Source organism: Diabrotica undecimpunctata, chromosome 1, assembly GCF_040954645.1.
Source record: "Diabrotica undecimpunctata isolate CICGRU chromosome 1, icDiaUnde3, whole genome shotgun sequence".
NCBI classification, from domain to species: Eukaryota; Metazoa; Arthropoda; class Insecta; order Coleoptera; family Chrysomelidae; genus Diabrotica; species Diabrotica undecimpunctata.
Genome location: NC_092803.1, coordinates 180,149,212 through 180,172,336, shown reverse-complemented (window position 1 = coordinate 180,172,336; position 23,125 = coordinate 180,149,212). Strand labels below are relative to the sequence as shown.

At 31.8% G+C, this 23,125-nt stretch overlaps 1 protein-coding gene across 1 annotated transcript in view; it reads left to right on the top strand.

Annotated features, from left to right (window-relative positions):
- LOC140432640 (sphingomyelin phosphodiesterase 1-like) overlaps positions 1-17,616 on the top strand; it is a 32,096-nt gene extending 14,480 nt beyond the window's left edge. The window contains exons 5-10 of the mRNA XM_072520671.1: positions 838-1,007; positions 4,803-4,994; positions 12,422-12,592; positions 12,712-12,892; positions 13,936-14,123; positions 17,368-17,616. Coding sequence (XP_072376772.1) covers positions 838-1,007; positions 4,803-4,994; positions 12,422-12,592; positions 12,712-12,892; positions 13,936-14,123; positions 17,368-17,539 — 1,074 coding nt within the window. The 3' untranslated portion in view covers positions 17,540-17,616. The remainder of the gene's footprint in view (positions 1-837; positions 1,008-4,802; positions 4,995-12,421; positions 12,593-12,711; positions 12,893-13,935; positions 14,124-17,367) is intronic.
- Positions 17,617-23,125: the final 5,509 nt, after the last annotated feature.

The window sequence follows — 23,125 nt, the reverse complement described above, 5'->3', positions numbered from 1 at the left end:
TGGTAGATTGAATAACATTTTCAAGTCTGTTATCCCAGTTTGTTTAAAAAGAAAGGTTTTTAACCAATGCGTTTTACCGGTTCTTACATATGGTGCAGAAACACTGACTCTGACAAAAAGAACAATAGATAAAATAAGAGTTACACAACGAGCTATGGAAAGATCAATATTAGGTATTACCATCAGAGATAAAGTACCAAACCTAGAAATAAGAAGAAGAACAGGAGTCACAGATGCAATTGAAAAAATAGCCATGGCTAAATGGGCTTGGGCCGGACATGTTGCCAGATTAACGGATGATAGATGAACCAGAAAGATTCTGGAATGGCGACCAAGGCAAGAGGCTTATCGAAGCAGAGGACGACCACCGACTAGATGGACGGATGATATCAAGCGCATCACCACAAACTGGATGCAAGAAGCACAAAATAGAAATAGGTGGAAAATTTTACGGGAGGCCTACGTTCGGCAGTGGACAAATATAGGCTAATTGATGATGATGACATAGAAAGTCCACATGCAATGCGATAAGTCAGTAAAAATGGCAGACTATAAATATGTAAAGAAAGTTTTACAAACAAAGTGTAAGAAAAAGAAGTTCAGAACACTGTCAATAAAATATTAAAATGTAGTGTTGCTGGGGGAAGAAGAAATAAAGAAAAGAAGGGATAGTTTCCTATACTATGTTGATTGTATAAGAAATGAGAACATTATTGCTTTATTATCAATTTGCTTCTCTGTTGAAATGAATTCCATACAAGTATATGACTTAATTTTCAAATTTTGACCTGTATTAACTTTGTTTACGAATTTACCCATTATACTATTTTGTTGTAGAAATACGATTATGTGTACTTCACTGGAGATATTGTTGCTCACAGAGTATGGAACACAAGCATAGAAGAAAACACTAGAGTTATATCTCAAATATTAGACACGTTCGCAGATATTTATAATGTCCCGGTTTTTCTAGTATTTGGAAATCACGAAGCTCATCCTTCCAATTTGTAAGTTTCTATTATTTAATTTTTAATCAAAATTGATACTTTTTAATTGTTAATTGTTCTAGTTTCTCCAAAAATACACTGCTCCAAGAAATTAACGAACTACTTTAAAATTTACCAAATAACATAATTACTTTGTAAAACAAACAGATTTACAAAATATTTTGCTAAACATATGATTTTTGTTAAACAAATAACAAAATCGTTTATTCTAAAAATTAAAATTGTTCAAATTTGTTTGCTTAATAAGACGTTTTTCTACTCCTGCTACGAATGACAACTTGGCATCGACGATTCATACTCGAAATAAACGGTCATAAACTATTCTCATCCAGTTCATTCCAAATTTGGAGAAGAAGTTGTTCCAGTTGCTGCCAAGTGTTTGGTTAATTAGGAGAATTCCGCAGACGTCTACTAAGCAAGTCTCAAACATTCTCTATAGGATTCAGACCGGGACTATTCGCTGGCCATCCCATAACGGCGACTCAAACTTATTTTGTCGTCCTTCGTTCTTTCTGTCGTCCATTATCATGCATTAAAACAAAATTTTTGCCCAGGTGAGGGTCAAATAGCACAACAGGGTCCTAAAGAACATCAACGATATATCGCTGAGCGTTGATGGTACCGTTATTCAACACTAGTAAGTCTGTACAACCCGTTAAAGAAACGCCACCCCAGACCATAAACGATTCTCTACTAAATATCGTTTTTATTTTCGTGTAAATATTACACTCTGCATACCGTTCGTTCTGACTTCAGTAAACGAATACGCCTATTACAATTGTAAGGACACATTCTAGTCTTATCTGTAATTATCACTTTATTCCAATCAGTCTCTAAACAATAGGCGTGATTTCATGCAAATTTAAAAGCGGTCTGCTATGAGCTACACTCAGGGCTGACCCTCTGGCAGGTACGATTTATTAAATAGCCTTCCTTGAGACATTGGCGAACAGTTTCATTAATGAACTAATTCGAACATTAGAAAAATCTTCAAATCATGAATGTGTTGCTTGTGTAAGTCCATTTCCTTAAGCTATCCAATAACGTTCCAACGGCACAGTGCGATTTTGTCGAATGCAATTATTGCAGTACAATAATGCTGAAAATCGGATTGGAACACACACGTACCGATTTTGCAGTATGAGTTTTTCTTTCAATTCGGAAACATGTCAGATAACGATATACTTTTAGCGGCTCTTGCTTTTTGTATAAATGAAAAAAATACAAAAAAGGTAGGTGGTGGTGCAAAGTTTGGTTGCTGAAAAGACATACATACTGTCACGTACATTAATTAAAAGAATTGCGATGATATCCAAAGAATTTTAATTTTCTTTTGTAACATGTTACCAACTCTTCATTTATTTGGCCGATTTGGTCGAGTGGTGCAAATACACGATCAAAGTACGTTCAATTTTGTAGAGCATTCGACAAAATCGTACTGCGGCGTTGGAACGTGTGTGGCGGGCTTTAGATAACGGTTGAAACAAAAATAAAACAAGTAACTTGATATAACATTCCAAATAGATTATACATTCAATACAAAAATGAATACAATTAAATTCAAAACACCAATGAATCGCTTTTTTTGTTTTTGTAGATGGTGCGTTAATTTATTGGAGCAATGTATAACTAAATATTGTAAAGCTGTATAGATACATCAAGTTATAATAATTTGTACTGAAAAACATTTTTATGTACAGGTGGTTCCTAAAAGAACTGATACGACTCTTAAAGCGTATTTTGTAGAGAATTAAGCAGTGTATTTTGAAGGATAAATACCTATTATTTACTTATTGTCACTGTCACTGCCAGATCCTAAAGTTTATTAGTCAGATAACTTATTTTGTTCAACCTCAAAAAATGGTTCCACGTGGTACCAAAGAACTAAAAGCAAGAATTGTAACGAACTTAGAATATGATTGGTTACTATCTGCTGTAGCAAACCATTTTAACGTAAGCAGAACAACAGTTTTTAATATTAATAAAAGATGGAGAAAACAAGAAACTCGAAAGAAAGCAAGGTTCTGGAAGACCAAAAATATCTAGCGCTCATGAAGATCGTACGCTTTTGGAGAAATTAGAAGAGAATTCTTTTAAAGATGCGAAAACTGTAAGAAATATGTCACAGTTTCTGTGAAATAATAACTTTGGAAGAAAAATAATAACTTTGCGCAGAATTAAAGCATCGCGTCTTAGGTACCGAACTGCAGCAAAAAAAAAAAACTTACACTGCAACAGAAGCAATCGAGACTTAAATTTGTTTTAAACCATCAGCTACAAAATCAAGATTTAGGGATAGCGTAATATTTACGGATGAAAAAATTTTTCAATCTTCTAAAAAATTGGGCAAAATTGGGGTGTATAGTCCAGATAATAATAGATTTAATCCTCTATATGTTAATAAATATCGAGCAGCTGGACATCTTAGCACCAATGAATGTGGAGGTATGCTGGGCAGACTTATTTGAATATTCTATAAAACATCATGTTTCCCAGTGTAGAATAGTTTTGTCCAAAAAATAATTTTATTCTCCAACAAGATAATTGTCCTGTTCACACTGCAAATATAATAAACCAATGGCTACAGAATAGCAACATCGAAACATTACCACGGTATAGCTACAGTTCAGATTTAAAGCGACTCAAGAATGTGTGGGGAGTTATTATAAAACGGTTTTATCCGCGTAATTTTATACCTCAAAATGCTGAAGAGCTGTGGCACGGTATACAGCAGGTTTAGTTCCTTTTACGCGGATGGACCAAAGACTATACTAAAATTTTCATTTTGTTACATTTTGTAACCAAATGGATTTATTTTATTTTGATTTTTTAAATTTTATTAACCTGTTCTGGGTCCGTCACTGGAAATTAACGTTATAACGCGTCACTTTGACGTAGAATGTTCGTTTAAACGAAGTAAAAATTCAAAAAATCGGATACTAGATATGTAAGGTTGTGAACTATTCAATAGCCGTAGCCGTACATTAGTTTGGGGAATTTTAGGAATTTGATCAAAGAAAAAACATTTTACTTAGTTTTTTAATACCGATTGTTAGTGTTATTGGCTATACTACATACGATGAGGATACAAGAAAGCTTAAGAAGTATACATTGGCACAACAGAATGTAGTGTAAATACTAGTTTCCCGAGAACAAGAGGAACTATCGTCTTATTCACTGACAGAAATATCACGACAAACTATCACTCAAACCACCAAAATGTATTAAAGAAAAGTGCTTAAAAAAATATTGCACTACAGTCCAAGAATATTCAGGGAGGTTTTCTTCTTCTTTAAGTTCCATCTTCTACCGAAGGTTGGAAATCATTATGGCTTTGCGTACCCTATTGATTGCCGCTCTAAATAGTTCTGCACTACTGCATTCAAATCATTCCCTCAAATTCTTAAGCCACGATATTATTTTCTTAAGGAAGGCCACTGAAGTCCAAAAGAACTTGTTTAACTTTAACCATAAATAGAAGGATCTGCTTCTAAACAGCGCTATGCAATAGGAAACCTTTTCCCAGACGCACCAAAAATTACAATACAGATTCAGGCTAACCGATAGAGGCCGAGTGGTAGTCAAAAGAAATAACCAACGCATCTATTCACGAACAGTAAACGAATCACAGCTATGATCATTGCAGCTTTTTACCTTAAATATCCTTGTTAATGTCTACCACAGTTGCAGACGTAACGGGAAAAAAAATCTATACCATAATTTATTAACCACCAAAAACAATGTACTAATACCAAAAACCAACCACGAAACCAGATACTTACTGATATTTTGTAGATATTCAGAAGTTCAAGATCCTTTGTACTCAAGTAGATGGATGTATGATATACTTTTCCAAAAGATGTCAAAGTGGGTACCACTAGATGAAGTTAAAGACACGCTTTTAAAGGGTGGTTTTTACACGGTCTCTCCAAGAAAAGGATTTAGAGTTATTGTATTGAACAACAATATTTGTAATCTTAATAATTGGTAAGTTGAAAATATAACAATTTTATTTATATCAAATAAGATTCCTAATCGATACTCTCTACGAAAGCACACTTTTTATACAGGGTGGTCCTTAAGTAATTGTACAAAAAGAAACACTAGATTCTACACTTTAAAATATAACGATTTAAGCCAAATTGCTTTAATAAAATTTTAATATTAAGAAAGATACAAGGTGTTAAAGTGCAAATTTAAAATTTTATTTTTAGCTATAACTTTCATGTTTGTAAACAATTATGTATAAAAATTTACAACTGGGTACTTTTAAATATGAGAAATTTTAATCTGATGTACGTTTTGATGTAGCTAATAGAGGGCGCCACATATGCCACATATGTGGCATAAATTTGCACTTTACTTTTTTGCTCTTTAAGTTACCTGTATTTGTGACGATAAATATTAAAGATACTTTATTTTAACAAAAAAAAGGTATACCTGTTAATAACTTCAAAACTCAACAGTTTTCCAGATAATCGCATTTTAAAAATCAGCTGCATAATTCTGATTTAAGGCAATTACTCCAGGCAACCAAGGAAAAATAGACAAAAACAGTAATACTTCTGAATTTTGGTATAAAATACCTTTAACTAAAGTTAATAGTTAACGAAATATTAAATAAAATAAATATATCAGCAGGATAATTAATAATAGGATTTGACAAAATACCAGAATAATGGGATTTTACAACAAACATTTTACGTTTTATGTTAAATTAAAGTCATAATCAAAACATTTTGTTTACAAACCAAATTCAGAAATAGTTAAACTAAATAACATAACTTTTTGTCAAAGCAAGTGTTCGATGTGTCCACCATTTTCTTTAATTTATTTGTCATAATATTCCATAAAAGATCGTCTCATATTAAATAGCATCATTGGGTCTAAAGAAACTGCTGCAGTATTTATTTCTTCCCAGAGTTGGTTGCGAATGTTTATGGGATTCTTATAAACAGGTTGATTTAATGCACCCCATACACCAAAATCAAGCGGATTAAATTCTGGGCTACGTGGTGGCTATAATGTATAATGGATGAATATATTATTTTGGCTACATATCGAAATCTTATGGTATATTGTGGAACTACACCTTATTTATCGCAGAGGCTAAATAATGTATTAAACTGTGATGTATCTCGTTCATTGATTACTTATATCCACACGGAATATCCTATCGATGGCATTTCTTATTTATATGATTAAATTACAGTTTACGAGTAACTATAATTACATCTCGAACAAATGGACTATTATGATTAACTAACGAACTAATATTATGCTGAACTAAATTGCCTGTGTGTTCACTATGTAACGAATAATAAGTATTCTTTTGGATGAATACACACATGAATTAAATAATTATATCAAAATCTCATCACATTGCCAAGGAATTACCACGACAAATTCAACGTTCAGAAAAGTTGTATTTAAGTATGTTCTCACTGCCTTCTCTCTAGAATATGGAGGTATACCACCTTGCATAAATCACATATTTTGGGATTTTAGCATTTTACAATAAAGAAAAAGTTATACAACGCCAGTATAGAAACTTAAGAAGCGAGAGAAAAGGGAAATTGTAAACATAATGACGGCCAACGTCTGAATACGGACACTACACCTAAAGAAAAAGATGAACAATCTTTTCTCCAATAAGACATTTAGCAGCCATAATAAAGCCTTTTGTGATGTAACAATATTATCTTTGAGTTGTTTTCATAAGAATAAACTATGAATTATGATTATCTACAGATATTCAGTGCTTTACCGCACAAATATCAAACTAAAAATTATTGTGCAGCTGACTTATAAAATGCATTTATCTCGAAAACGGTTAAATTTTCCGGTTACTAACAAGTATATCTTTTCTTTGTAAAAATAATGTATCTTTAATATTTTTTAAAACAAATAGAGCTAACTTAAAGAGCAAAAAAGTTACACGCAAATTTATACCATACATGTGACATATGTGGCGCCCTCTATCAGTTACATTAAAGTTTGTATAAAATTATAATTTATCCTACTTAAATGCATCCAATTGTAAATTATTGTCTAAAAATATTTACAAACGTAAAAGTTATAGCGAGAAATAAAATTTTAAATTTCCACTTTAACACCCTGTATCTTTCTTAATATCAACATTTTATTAAAGCAAGTTGACGTAAATCGTAATATTTTAAAGTGCAGAATCTATGGTTTCTGTTTGTACAATTACTTAAGGACCACCCTGTATATTATCATATTATGCATATTTTTATAGTTTACCTAAGTAATTTTATGGCACTATAATTTTTATGCATTAAACATCGCATCTAATTCTACTTAAGTCTAAAATATTGTTGCTCGATTTATCTCACTTTTCTAGCAGTTGCTCTATTTCCATAAATTATTTTTAAATATATTTTCTGCAGCTTTTCCGAGTATTTTAATTAAAATCTTCATAATACTAATTCTAGTTTAATACCCAGCAAAAATTGCGTTGGTAGTTTACAGTCACATTACTTATTGTAATTCCTAAATTTAAAATAAATCCTCTTGCCATAACTAAAAGAATCTAAGAGTTATATTGTCCACTAAATTCTATTCCATATATACTGCTCCTACTGCTAGTTCAAGCGTGTCATATCAAGCTTCTTTTCTAGTTTTATAAGTCCTTCGCTATTCTTTGTGTACTAAAATTGTTTTTAAGCGTTTGCTATAATCATATTATAGTTTATTTTTATGAACGAGAGAGTAATTAGCATAATTTTAACTGGTAGCTCCGACCACTCCATGGGCGTGCCCAAATTAATTAAAAAATTACTTTGAATAATTGTAAAAAATAAATGAATTATTTCAGTGTTATAAAGTGTTATGTGTATGTAAACAAAAGTGACCTCTTTTATCACACACTATATTAGAACTGACTGGCCTACATTAAAAAGAGTTTTAAAAAATTCACATTTTTTTTAATTTTTAAAAATTACAAAAGAGAAAAAGAGTTTTTAAAACCGTCTAAGGTATGTTAAATAGATGAATAAAAATATTAATATAAAACTTACAGCTACTTGTTACAAATCCAAATCAGATTCAGAAGATGAACTTTCAGAACCAAGATTTATAATAACTGGCTCGATCATTTTATCAGTAATATTTTCCAGCTTTCACATTTTTTCCTCTTCTTTAATAGTGTGATTTACTGCCTTTTCCCAGTTTTCAGGTTTTACATTATTTACGGCCTTCAAAAACAACTGTTTAACATCATGAATTTTAAAAGTGGTATTTTTTCTTGAAACTTCACTCTTTATCTGTGCCCATACCAGTTCAATCGGGTTTAATTCACAATGATATGGTGGGGATCTAAGTACTGTCATTCCACGATTTTTGGCAATTTCATCAATTTCGTATTTTTAAAATTTTTCTTTATGAAGGGCCCACAACGAATAAAGTTCCTTTCTTATAGATCCGGGATGGTACGTAATATATTTTGAACTCAGCCAATTCTGCAAGTCTTTTTTTAACCACTTGGTTGTGAGCAGTCCTTCTATAAGTCTGGAATGATAACTTGCATTATCCATTACTATTACAAAGTTCTTAGGAAGAAGATCTATCATTTGTTCGAACCATTCTTGAAAGACATCAGCGTTTATGTCTTCATGGTAGTCACCGGTACGAGTTAATTCAAAAGTTAATAAACCACCTTCAACAAAACCGTCTGAACTGCCAATGTGTACTATTATCAGCCTGCGTCCCTTTCCTGATGGTGGGTTTAAACCAGTAGATAAGTTATTTACAAAAGCGTGCCTTTGACTTGTAACAGTTTCATCCTGCCAAAATTTATTTGGTGTATGACCCTCATTGATCCATGTTTCATTAAGATAAAATATTTTTCTTTTTTGGTTTCTCATTTCCTTTATGGTTCTTAGAAAATGTCTTCTCCATATGACAGTATTGCTTCTTTCTAATAAAATAGACTTTCTGGGATTCTTTTTCCAGCGGAAGCCTATTTCTTTTAAAAGTTTCCATAACGTACTTCGACTCGTTTCTGGGTAATCCTTATCATCTCTAACTGAGACAAGAACTTTATCCAATGTTGGAAATTCTTGTCTAAAGAAGAATTCATGCACTTTCCGTCGAAGTCCTTCTTTAAAATGATATTCTATTTGAAATTTTGGTTTCCCTGGAGCATTACGTGGCATTTGAAAACTACCACATTTCTCTTCTTTAATAACTCTGTAAATCGTAGATTTCTCAACACCAAGTGAATTGCTAACTAACTCAACGGTCTCATCAACACTTTCACATAAACGTTTGTCTGTAAATGATTTAAAACAATTAAATATTAATGTTTTTTCATTAACTGTTAGAGGACCAATTTTTCGGCGTTTACACGGCACTTCCAAATTTTCCATAACACTAGTATACACAATAAACTGCACCTTGCAACTGAAGTACCTACTTTTAGTGAACTGTTAAGAATTTTGAATACGTCACTTGGACCTTCCTATATACAAAATGGAAAAACCCACTATCACATTTTCTGTGGAATAAGTTTAGAAGGTAATTATCTAGTCAATTACTGTCGTAGATTCCTGGAATTAAAGAATTAACTGTTTGATTGTTGAAACCCTTTCTTCGTGGAATGCACTCATTTCAGATAAAATAAAACGTTTTATTTTATCTAAAGAATTAAACTTTATTTTGCAAATAGGCAAAGAATTAAACTTTATTTTGCAAATAGATAAAATAAAACGTTTTATTTTATCTAAAGAATTAAACTTTATTTTGCAAATAGGTAGGTACTTATTAAACTTTTATTGGTTATATATAACCAATAAAATAAACATCTTACATTTCTTGCAAATTCATTAGTACCTGTTAACCTCCATCACTCCGACACTGGCAACCTTATTTAGGGATTAGTAACCCTCACAACTATTGTATTCTATTCTGCTCCAACCTTTATACCTGGTGGTCATACTCAATTTAAAATTGTTTTTCTATATACTTCTGTAAACTTGTTGACAAATATCTGTTTTTCATTGAGTCACCCGTATCAACAGTTTAGGGATTTGCATACATAATTTATTGTTTTATTACTCCCTCATACATAAAAATACACTATAACAAGCTGCTAGATTTTTTCTCGGTTAATAGCTACATTCAACAAATCCACGACTGTTTGATATATCAATGTCTAATGTTTTCGAATATATGCCGTTAGAAAATAATTACCGTTCGGTTGGAGATCGAATATGTTTGCAGTTTTCACTGTGTTTACACATAATATGTGTTTTGCTGTCATTTTTGCTAATTTACAAAAATAATATAAAATAAGAAGTATACAGTGAGAATGTATATATGTATATTTTACCAGTAAGCACATAGATGTCAAAAAATAAGAATATATAGTCCTTTTTTTCCATTTTGGACATTTTGACAACAGATTTAACAAAAGAGTTACTAGCTAGCCTTGTCATCATACATACATCTATAGTACCCCAAGCTTTAGACCACAAAGTGCAACTTGGACTTATCTTAAAATGGTCTGTATGTTTTTAATCCGATTTTTTATGTTACTTATAGTTGCTTAGTTTAGTGTCTATTTTTTCTGGTATTAGTTGTTTGTTAATAGTCAACTGTTGGGTTTTACTTACGTTTATATCTACTGCTGATTGTAACATCTATCTTTCTATTTGTGTTAACGGTATTTATAAGTATAGAATATGATAATATCAGTAGAAAAACCCAAATATGTGACAACATCTGAATACCCAATACGAGGTAAAATCGAAATTGGTGGGGAAATAATAAATCAGGAAGCAAGGTTTAGATATCTGGGAATAGATATAACGAGATGTTGAAGAAAAAGTACGATAACAGTGCTAAACAGAAAGTAAAGCGGCGGGATCTCTTAATGACATAATCTGGAAGAACAAACACCTAAGATAAGACCCAAAAACAAGAATATATAAAGCAGCAATTAGACCTATATTAACATACACAGCGGAGACAAGACCTAACACATCTAAAACGAGACGAGACGACTACTAGAAACAACACAGATGAAAATACTCCGACGAATATCAGAGAAAAGTCTATTGGATAGGGAGAGAAGCGAAAACATACGAAGAGCATACAATATAGAAGACATAAATGGATGGGTGACGGTTGACAAAACGCAAACAGAAGTGGAACGAACATATTAGTATAGTAGTATATATAGAGGATAGAATAGTACGAATGGCACGAGATAAGTCGACAAATGGACGAAGAGGTATTGTCAGACCAAGAAAAAGATAGTACGATAATTTAAACAATTCAGGAGGCTAATACTAAAGAAGAAACAGGCTTTAAAGCCTACATACAAGAAGGAAAAAGAAGAAGATTTAAATTAAAAACTGTATGAAAAATAACTAACAATTAAATGTGAAGTAAAAAATTAAAAGAATGTTTGTCAATAAAAGATTCGATTCGCAACGATTGTCAAAATTTAAAAGTCATAAATGTCATCTGATTAACAACAATATTCAATCATCTGTTTTATTGTATTTTAAACACACCATTTCTCGTTTTAAAATAATTTCGTATAAATAAACTTATTATTTTTAAATATATTTAGTTTATATAATGATTAAACTTACTATTAAAAATGATATTTATGATATTTTATTATAATTTAAAATTTTGTTTGAATTTGACAGGTCTGTTAGAAGTAAACAACGTATGCTTTCTTAATATGTCAACAGGTGGCGTTAGGAGCTTAAATATTATATAATTGGTTTAAAATAAATAATAAATTCTTCTTCTTCAAGTGCCCTGTCCGTTGCGAACGTTGGCTATCAACATGGCAATTCTGGTCTTGTTTGCGGTGCTTCTGAATAATTCGACCGATTTGAGCCCGAACCACTTCCGCAGATTTTGGAGCCACGAGTGTCTTCTTCTGCCAAACAAAGCTTTCTTTGTTTGATTGTGCTCACAATTTCTTTCTCCTTTCCGATTCTTTGGAGTACGTCTATGTGGTGACATGTTCGGTCCAGGATATACGAAGAATGCGACGGTACACCCACCTTTCGAATGCTTCTAGTTTTCTCGTGAGAGTCTCTGTCAGCGTCCAGGCCTCCAAACCATATAGTAAGATTGAAAAAAAGTAGCATTTAACTAGACGTAGTTTTAGGAGAAGAGACAAATCCTTGCTTATGAGGAGCCTTTTCATATTGTTAAATGCTGCTCTAGCTCGTTCTATTCTCGCCTTAATTTCTGTGGCCTGTTCCCATTTTGCATTTACTTTTGCATCCCAAATAATAAATAAATCTTAAAATGACTTTTTTCAATTTTAAAAATATTATGTAAATATTAAAAATACAGAAAACATATTATAAAGCTTCACGCTAGTTTACTGTAACGCTTAATGTAATATCTCTTTTTTTATCTAGGTGGCTCTACAATAATCCACAAGATCCCTATGATCAATTAAAATGGTTGGTAAATATATTACTTGAAGCAGAAAAAAGCAGTGAAAAAGTACACATTTTATATCATATGGTACCAGGACAAAATGATTATTACAAAGTATGGGCTAGAGAATACAAAAGAATAATAGAAAGGTATATTTTAAATATTTTACAGAAAATAATTAAAACAAATAATTCAAAATAATTTAAATAATCAATACATAAGAGAAAAACTCTTTATTACATCCTTAATTTCAATGGTTTCTTTGTAGATTTTCTGATACAATAACTGCCCAGTTTAACGGACATTCGCACAAAGATGAGTTCTACGTTTATTATAATACCACTAATCAGTCTCAAGCTCTCAGTGTCCTGTGGAACGGAGCTTCCATTGTAACTAAACAAAAAGCAAACCCGAGCTATAAAATATTTTCAGTCAACGATGCTACTTTTGTAAGTAATATCCTTCTTATTATTATAAATTAAATAGAAACGAGGTATAGCATCAAACAAAAAAAGGTATATAAAAAATAGTATACAAAGTTAATGAAAAATACAGTAAAATGACTTGTAAAACAACAAAAGAAAAATTAAAAAAGAATTGTGGAACTAGACGCAATTTAAGGCAAATTACTGAGAAGATAAATTTTTAAAAATAATATTAAAACAATTTTAATGTCCATCATACTTTAAGAATCTCATCAAAATTTTGACAATCTTTAATTTTCGTTCATTTTTTTCTGCCTCTGTACATATCTCTGTAAATCAATCCAAGCCTTTTAAAGTCCTAAATATTAAGTTCTTTCTTTTTATTTTGAATCTTCTTCTTGATCCACTGATCTTAGTTTGGTAATTGTTGTAATAAATGTTTCTAAATTCTAGATGTTCTGATCCATTTAAATATCTGTGCCTTGATAAACCTAACAATATGTTTTTTTTTCAATTTTTATTATATCGTGGTTTGTTAACTTTCTAAATTAATCATTATCAAGTTCATTAGGCCTAATATTTTTAGAACTATTTTTCTTTTATGTATTTAATCTAAATCTTTGAAAATTAAAGGCAGATATCGAGCACAGTTTTATTAATTAAATCTTGCCCAAGTACTTTCGCTCCCTAGAGCATCTTCAGGGGCATCTGAAATAAGCCAAAAACGTTTTTTAAATGAAGAAATTGATATATTATTTATTATTTATTTAACTACTTAACAAATAAACATATTGTTTGTAGCAAGTCAAAAATAAATACATAGTATATAAAAAAGGAATATAAAACTTAACTTAAATTGTGAACTTAAATATATCACACATATCGAACAGAAAAAGATTTATGGCCAAGTTACGGTAAACAGTTCAGTGGATGTTCTGCAATGAGTCATATATTCTTCTGAGCAGTAAAAAAAATGTTTCAGAAGATATATTTTTATAACTTAAATCGTATAAATAATATTACAAATAAAAAAAACACTTCAATTAATTGTGATTCATCTTTTATAGGAACTTTTAGATTTCGAAGAATGGACTTATAATCTGACGTTAGCTAACTTGGACGAAAATGAACCACTATGGTATAAATTATATTCGTTTAAAGAAACATATGGCGTAAAGAGTCTAGCAACCGATGAGATAAATAATCTTATTTTAAGGATGGCTGAAAATCCTGATCTTATTAAACAGTATTATAAGTAAGTATCAATAAAAAACATTCTTTGAAGTAGGTACTATACCATGCGACACATCGGTTTATTGGCCTACTTTTGGAATCAGCATCTAAATATAAAAATAAGAAGACTGACGAAAAGAAGAAAAATTGGGTATATAATTTGGGCAGTGGGGCCGTACGATGATTAGCAAGAAGACCTGTGTCTAGCCGTGGACGAAAAATCGTAGACCTATATAGAGCACTGGAGGAAATAATCGTACACCTATGTACAGCACTGGACTAAAGAACGGAGGCCTGTGTGTAGCAGTGTATGAAATAAAGGGTTCTTATGTCAAGCAGTGGACGTTCAATTAGTGAATAGAAGAAGGTGATATGAGACGAAAAAAAACAGATAACCTGGCTTAAAGAAGAAGACGAAAAGAAGAAACGATTCGACTTGTCAGTGAGCCTGACATCACTTGAACACCTGAGCAGATGCAAACATCAAAGGATGCCGCTTTTTTCCATAGTCCGCTCCGCAGGCAGGCAAGTTCCGCAGCAGGCGCTAAAAAAACAAAAGCAAGAAGCATGGAAACAGATCTTTTAGGTTAGGAAGACAAATGACTCTATTATCTACAATCTATCATTATCATGATTTGTGTCTCTTAGCTTGTGACCCCATCAGGTGGCCGCCATACTCTCAATTTTTTAAATAGCAAAGGAGGTCGGGTGACACTTCCTTTGAATGGTTGTCAAAATCTGATTCCAAAAAATATATTAGACCAATAGTTCTTTAGTAAGTTTCAACCCAAAATTTTAGTTCATTAGATAGTCAAATTGTTTACCATTCACCTGTTGACAGTAATATAACCTATTTTTTGTTTCCTTTCTGATATTCTGTAACATTTTTGTAGTTATGTTGTTGCATTCGTATGTAACTCTCTGGCACAGATCAGCAATGTTTGGGGATTTGTCTGGTATACATTGAACTTTCGGTAACTCTAATAGAATAAAATCCGGTGATCTCGGTGTCCATTGTTTAAATAATTTAGTACTTAACTTGCATAAGTACACAATGCACCGTCTTGTTTGAAAATAATGTTCTTGTGAAAACCTTGTGAGTTATTTGTGAGTATGTTGGTTATTGCAGCTATTATTTCATTCTCTAACATACTAAAGTATTTTTCGCAATTTAAATTTTAAATGAATATTAGGCCCACAAGATATTCATCCAATATATCTGCCCATGCGTTTAATATTTCGGGAAATTGTGTATCATATTTAGGAACTAAACGAGGATTTGTATCAGAGAATTAATTATTGACATTCTAACAGTGAACGTTGCCATTCAAATAAAATTAATAATTTTTACAAACAACAACAAGTTGATTTTAACTATTTAATCAGTTAACAAATAAGCAAAAAATATTAGTATAAAGCAGTTTTGGAATCAGATTTTGACAGCGTTTCAAATATCACATAACTCTCTTTGTTGTTTAAACAATTGATGTGTGGCTGTCATCATGATAGGGGTTCACTGAAATACCGAAAATTTAACACCCTTAGATATTCGAACAAGTTTAAAAATCGACGTATCCGAGCAGTTTTGTTTTACCTTTAAAATATTTTATTTCTTCTTCTTCTTTCCTTTTATGTAGATATTACTCTGTTTTTCAGTGAGCCTCCAGTAATTTGTCGTTCCGTCGTTTTCGTGGTTTTCATACTTATTGTCTTTCTATTGGAGGATTGTCTCTCGCCGTCATCACTACTTTATTTGTTGTCATTTGGGGCATGTGATCGTTACATTCTACTCTTCTATTTCTTAACCAGTTCCTGGTTAAGAGGATGCACGTAGATGCACCACCAATGCATCTACGTTATATATCTGTACTTCTAGCTCTGTCCCATAGTGTCTTACCATCAATTTTTCTACGAGTTTTCATTCTACTTTTTCTCATTATTCATATTCATTCTCATATTATCATTATTTTTGTCCTCTTTGTACACCAGGTTGTGTTTCTGTCGCATATGTCTTATTCTTGGTCTGATGACTATTTTGTAAATTCTGACTTTTATTTCTCTCCCGATGTTTTTATTTTTCCAGATTGTTTTATTCATGCAAGCCAGGCTCTGTTTGCTCTATTCACTTCTGAATAATCTTGGATACGCAGATGACACAATACTCCTTGCGGGCAGTAGAGAAGGACTACAGATCTTGGTTGATCGCATTACCCAATACTGCCAAAGGTATGTAATGGCATTGAATACAAATAAAACAAAAATCATGGTGGTAAGCAAGAACAAGATTGAGGAAGACAGTGTTTATGCCAAAGGAAAACTTTTAGGCAGGGTGCACAGATATCAGTACTTAGGTTGCGAACTAAATGAAGAATGGGATAGAAGTACGGAAATAAAACGGCGTATTGAGATAGCTAGAAGTGCTTTTAATAAGATGAAAGCAATAATATGCAATGGAAAACTCAACATCGAAATTAGAACTACAGTATTGAGATGCTACGTGTTCTCTGTCCTGTTGGATGGAGTTGAGACCTGGACAATTACAGAAGCGACAGAGAAAAAACTCATTAACTTTGAAATGTGTTATTATCGAAGAAGGTGGAAAATAACTTGGACACAACACATAACAAATGACAAACGCTACGAAGAATAAAAAAAGATAAATAAATACTCAACACTATAAAGAAAAAAAAGCTCAAAAGCTATTCGAAAAAAAAAAGCAAAAAGCAAAAAGCAAACTCAAAAGTTCGAATAGCTATGATGATTGCCGACCTCCGCCGCGGAGATGGCACTTGAAGAAGAAGATTAAGAAAAGAAAAATGAGCTACTTTGGTCACATTCCAAAGGTGGAAGGCAGAAGAGGACCGGGGAGAAGACGCACGTCCTGGCTGAAGAATCTGAGACAATTGAGTGGTAAAACGTCAATAGAACTTTTCAGAACGGCTGCAGATATAGTCAAATGGGCCATGATTATCGCCAATGTCCTTAGGAATGGGGCACGTTAAGAAGAAGAAGAAAGGAAAAAATTAAATAATGTTTTAACAAATTAAACATGTTTTTTCTAATTACGAAAAAAAAATAAAGTCGCATTAACTTTAAGTTAACAAAGCTGTTTATTATTAAAATTGGTTTGGGTATTTTTAAGGTATTTATTCAAATATTCAGTGTTCATATCATTCCCTAAAATAGATTTTTGTAATTATTAGATAACATATTGTGCTGACGAGATACTAGGTATTTTAAATAATTAAAAATTAATCATTTTTTAGATACAAATTCCGAGGAAGCGATATATCCATTGAAGATGAATGTGGTAAAACTTGCCAAAGAAATCTGTTATGTTCAATGGTAACTACTCAATATGCAGATGATGGCGTATGCAATAAACTGTTAAAGGTGTTCCACAATTCAAGAAAACATAAGGAGATCTCGGAAAATTAAAATTGTACTAAGTTAGAAAATTTAAATTTGTTAGTAATTATATTTATTTTAACACGTTATTAAATTTTTTATTCAAATCTATTTTTTATTTGCCTGGTCTAGCCATATTAGCAACTATTTCTAATGGGTTTGAAATATGTAGAAAGATTTATCAATAGTTTTAAATTGACTTTTACAGATAATATATTTAAAGAAATGTAGAGAATACCAGAAATCTTAAATAAAAAATGTGGGCAACAGTTATACTTAACGTAAGAACATATTGCGAGGTGAATTCTGACTAAAACTAGCAAAAGAGCGAATAAAAGTTGATTGTTCAAATATTTAAGAACCCAACAAAAAAAATTTGCATAAAAAAAGTATTTTTTAAGCTGCAAAAATATACAGGGTGTCTGAGAGCGCTTTCTTAAATACCGCTTCACTGTAGACATTGAAGAGTAGTGTGGAGAGCACGCAGCCTTGATGGAATCCTCTCTGTATTTAAATATCTTCGGTATTCTAGTTGTCAACTCTTACCTTGGCAGTTTGATTCCAATATAGATTAGATATAATTTTTATATCACTTCTTTTGCTTTTTAATATATCTACCAGCTTTTTTTGTCAAACCTTATCAAATAACCTTTCAAAGTCTACAAAATATTCCTGATTCATGTTCATGCATCTCTGAACCAGCACATCCAAACCGAACAAAGGATCTATTGCTATTGCTATTGCTATGTTATCTGAGCAGGTTGCTGCACTAAATTTTTGGGAATTGCTACAAAGGTCAATTGAAGCCATTGTCTGGGGATTATAACAGTCTGATATATTAGTTTAAAGAGTTTAATCATTACATCAATAACATCTTCATCACTGAGTTCGATGGACACTTTGTCTGGTCCAGTAGGTGTGCCATCTTTTGTGTTTTTGATGGTATAGGTGATTTCTTCTCGTAATATTGGTGGTCCGGTATCTTCTGTGTTTTTTAATGACAGTTCTTCTCTTTCATTATTAAATAGTTTGTCTTTTTCTCTTTATCTTCTTTTTATTTAGACATGACTGTCTGTTTTTCAATGTGTCTCCAGTAAGTTGTCGTTCCATTGTGCACGTAGTCGTCCTACTCATCACCTTCCTATTAAGGAACCATCTCTTGCCGTCTTTACTACTCTATTTGATGTCATTCGGCTTATAAGATCATTTAATTCTACTCGTCTATTTCTTACCCAGCCCTTGATGTTCTGTACCTTGCATCTACGTCGTATATATGTACTTCTAGCTCTGTCCCATAGTGTTTTATTATTAATTTTTTTAAGTGTTTTCATCTCTGCTGTTTCTAACATCCTTTTAGTCCTTTCTGTGTCAGGTCGTGTTTCTATCGCATATGTCATTATTGGTCTGATGACTCTTGTAAATTCGGCCTTTAATTTCTTTTTAGGTATTTTAATTTTTACATATTGTTTCATTCAGGCAGACTGAGGCAGTGTTTGCTCTATTTACTTGATCTTTTACTTTCGTTTTGAGCTTTCCGTAGCTAGATAACGTGTCCAATTTACATCTTAGTAAATTTGCTTTTATAACCATGCTTTTTTGGAGAAATTAACATGTTAAATTTTCTGTCGGTTATACTAAATTGATGCAGCATAAGTTGTAAATCCTCTTTACGCTGAGAGGGTAGTATTGCAGCGTCTGCATAGCAGATTATTTTAAGTTATTTTTCTCCCATTTGGTATCCTTTTTAAGTCCTTACTTTTTGATTATTTTATCCATCATTAGGGTGAACAATAGAGGACTCCCTGTCTTATCCCATTGCTAGCTTTAATAGGGCCAGTTGGTTCTTCTTTTACTTTTACTTTTATTGTGTTGTGTTAGCAGATATTTTTAAATGTTTTGATTATTTCTAAAGGTATCTCTCTTGCGTACAATAAGTACATACCGTCCTTTAACCATTAAGTAGGTGTTGAATATAATTGGTCCTCTTATCATCACATCAGTAATAATATATCATTTTTAAAGATATTCGTTCTTGTATTATTTCTACAACCTGTCATTTCTTTGGTTAATTTTTTGTACACATTAAAGCTATCATTCTTTTTATCCAGATCCTCTATATCCTCTATCTATCGGAGAGCCACCATTTGTTTAACTTTTTTTAAATATTTTCTTTCGGATGTTTCCCTGAATTTTATTGTATTTGGGGGGATTGTAAAGGGAAATCTACGTTTAGAAAAATTAAACAAGGTATTTGCAACTATGAGTACCTCACTGATACAGAAATAACCAGAATATGACCACATTCATTTCTCTTTTCGAGTCTATAACGCCCACACAATTCTCCACTTCGCGTTGGTCCACTTTCTCGTTTTTAATCCCCCATTAAAATATTTATATTATGTCTAGCTAGCTTTAAGATATTGCCAATTTGTTCATAGGAGGCCTCTTCATCCTTTTCTGCAGTATTGCTAGAAGTACTCTTAAATAGACTTAAATACAAAATAAAGAAATGTTATACACTCATTTGTGAAAACACAACTATGATAGTACAACTAGACAAAAATAAAAATCCCATCCCATTAAGAGAGGAATTAGACAAGATGACGTAATATCACCAAATCTTTTTAATCTAACCCAAGAAGACGTCCTTAAAACTACAAATCGGTCAACATGGCATCAATGTTAATGTCAATAAGTTAAACTCCCTCAGACTTAGAGACTTAGAGAAACTTGCAGACAGCTCCCTATACGTCGGCGTAAAAATGAACCACAAAACACATCAATAATTAAGAAGCAAAGTGTTTTACTAGTGCATCCTTCCTGTCATGGCATATAAATGTTAAATCTGGACACTTAATGAGGCAAATATAAATAAACAAGCAATAACAGAAAGGTTAATGAAAAGTGAATGTTAGGTATAAAACTGTCACATAAGAAGAGGAACTACTAGATCAGTTTAAAAACAAGGGTCGAGGATATCATAACAAAACTTGCTAAACTTAAATGTAGCTTCCAAGGTTACAATGCTAGACAAAAGGACTTAAGTTGTAACGTCATAATACAACATTGAAAACCTTACAAAGGTAGACAACCAAGAGAAATATCGCATATGAGATGGGTAGATGACATAAAATGAGTAACCGGAAGAAATTTCAAGTATATTGTTTAGGATAGAGATAGATAGAAGGAGTTGGAAGAGGCCTGTGTCCGAAAATGGACGGAAGAAGGCTAAGAAGAAGAAGATACCCTTATTAATTACTAATTTATTAGCACACTCTAGGATTATGGTCAGCTATGATAACAAAATTTTAATTTGTTGTCTTCAAAAACTGGTACAAATTTTTGATAATAATATCTCAGTTTTTTTTAATTAACGTGTCATTGACACTGAAACTCATAATATGCGAGTACTCATCTCCTGGGATACCTGCATTTAATAATGATATAGGCGACACCATTTGAAGTCCGAAATCTTTGAGTGCCTGTTCTATGACCTCTTTAAGTATGGATGGACAGACATTTAATATTAATATTCTCTTAGCTGGAGAAATTAGTCTTCTTATACTCAGCTCAACGGAATTTACAGTTACAGTGGAATGCTCTAATATAAGCTGGTCTACAAGTTCGGTTCTTGATAAGTAGATACACACTCGGTTGTTTGATATTTTCGATGCAAAACAAGCATTTTTGGGATTAACGATGTTTCCAACTGCTTTAACGTAGTCCAATAACACAAGATTGGGATGAGAATGTATGATAATTGCTTGTTCTTTTTTTGGAAAAATAGGTTTAGGTCTTGTTTTGGCTGCAGCAACGTATGAAGTTGTAGGTGTATTGTTTTCTCCGTCATTCGTTAACATTATTGATTTAGTTACGTTTGAAGTAGTTTGTTCAATTTGGTTGCCCTTGTAGTCAAAAGCAACAGGTTTAGGATTATCCATAGTGGTTGTAATTATTGGCCAGTATCTAAATAACAACAACACACCATTTTGTATTACTGGTTGCCTATAAAATTGGCGTAAAGCGAAAGGCGACTTGAAATCTTATATACTAAAACGCTAAGCCCTTTTCTTGTCCACCACTTTACTCAAAAACCATATTAGATAATTAAAATATTTTTTCGGAATATTATTAGTATTACGTATGAGATTGTTAAAATATACTTTTGGTACAAAAATTCACTTCCGGTTTTGAGATGACCGGAAGTTAAAATTTACTTTAAGTTTTAGACCCCACAATGTATATATGGATCGAAAGGTCTCGTCGAGACGAATCTAAATATGTACTTCCGGTTGCGATCCGACACCGGAAGTGACCCGAAACGCGCATAAAACGTCAAGATAGAGCAAATATGACACCGGATTCGTGATCAGCATGCAAAATTAACTGCTAAATGATATCCATGTCGACATTTGATGAACTAAAAATTGCATTCCGGTTTTGAGGTCGACTTCCGGTTTCGTTTTTATTAGTCAAATCAATAGAGAATTCAACGTAGAGTTCAAAAATGTAAGTTCACGAAATTATCATTTATAGTTTTTGAGTTATTGATAAAAATATTTTTACTTCCGGCCATTGTATATGTTGTATATTTTTCTCGCAAAATAAAAATTTCATTTAAAAAACTCGATGTTGAGTTGTTGGTCCGCTAGTATATTAGTGTTTCACTAATGAGCACAAAAAAGTTCAAAGATAAACAAAATAAACAGTTCAATGCAACAATTATAGTCAGATATTTAATATTACATTTACGCTTACTCGTAGGCAAGAGTTAACAGCAGTTTCCAATACACTACACCTTTATGTTTATATCGACGGTGTCACGACAGAAAGGCGTAAGCGCCATTGACAGTTTTTTACAGGAGACACAAAAAACGTTTAATATCGCTTAATATTTCTTTTTTTACATTTTTTTTGGCATTTTATTATTATCGAACTGAGGCATTCTGACTTACCATATGTTATTTATAAAACAATTATTATAAACATGAGATATTTAACATTTTGGTGCTTACGCCTTTAATGTTAGGTTCTATGGTGTTTAAGCCTTTTTGAAAGGCGGTTACCATATTTCGAAAAAAGTATTTTGATCAAAAAATGTCGCTTAGGAACTTGTACGCCTTTTAATTTTACGAAATTATAACAAAAATGGAGAATAAATCTTTTTATTTTAAAGCATAACAATTAAGTAAAAATAATACAAATTAAACAATACACAATAATATATTTATGAGTTTCTTAGAGTTATATTGGTGTAAAAAAATACAAAAATAAAAGTTAATATAATTAACACGTTATATTAAGTAAAAAACAACAAAAACTATTAAAACGTACCATTTTTTCTACATTGATAACTAAGTAAGTTGTATTATAAAACTAATAGAAATAAAATGCAAATCAAAATTTAATAACAGAAAATAACATTTATCAATAACAAAACAAACTAATAGAAACGAAGAACCGATATAACAGAAAATTGAACCAGTTGATGAGCTAGAACGTAGTGAGCTAGAACTAATGCTGTCAATTTCAGTCTCATTTTTAAAAAATACTGTCAAGGATGATGAATCTGATTCGGAGTTTAAAGAATAATTTTGTTGTATAAAATCATTACAA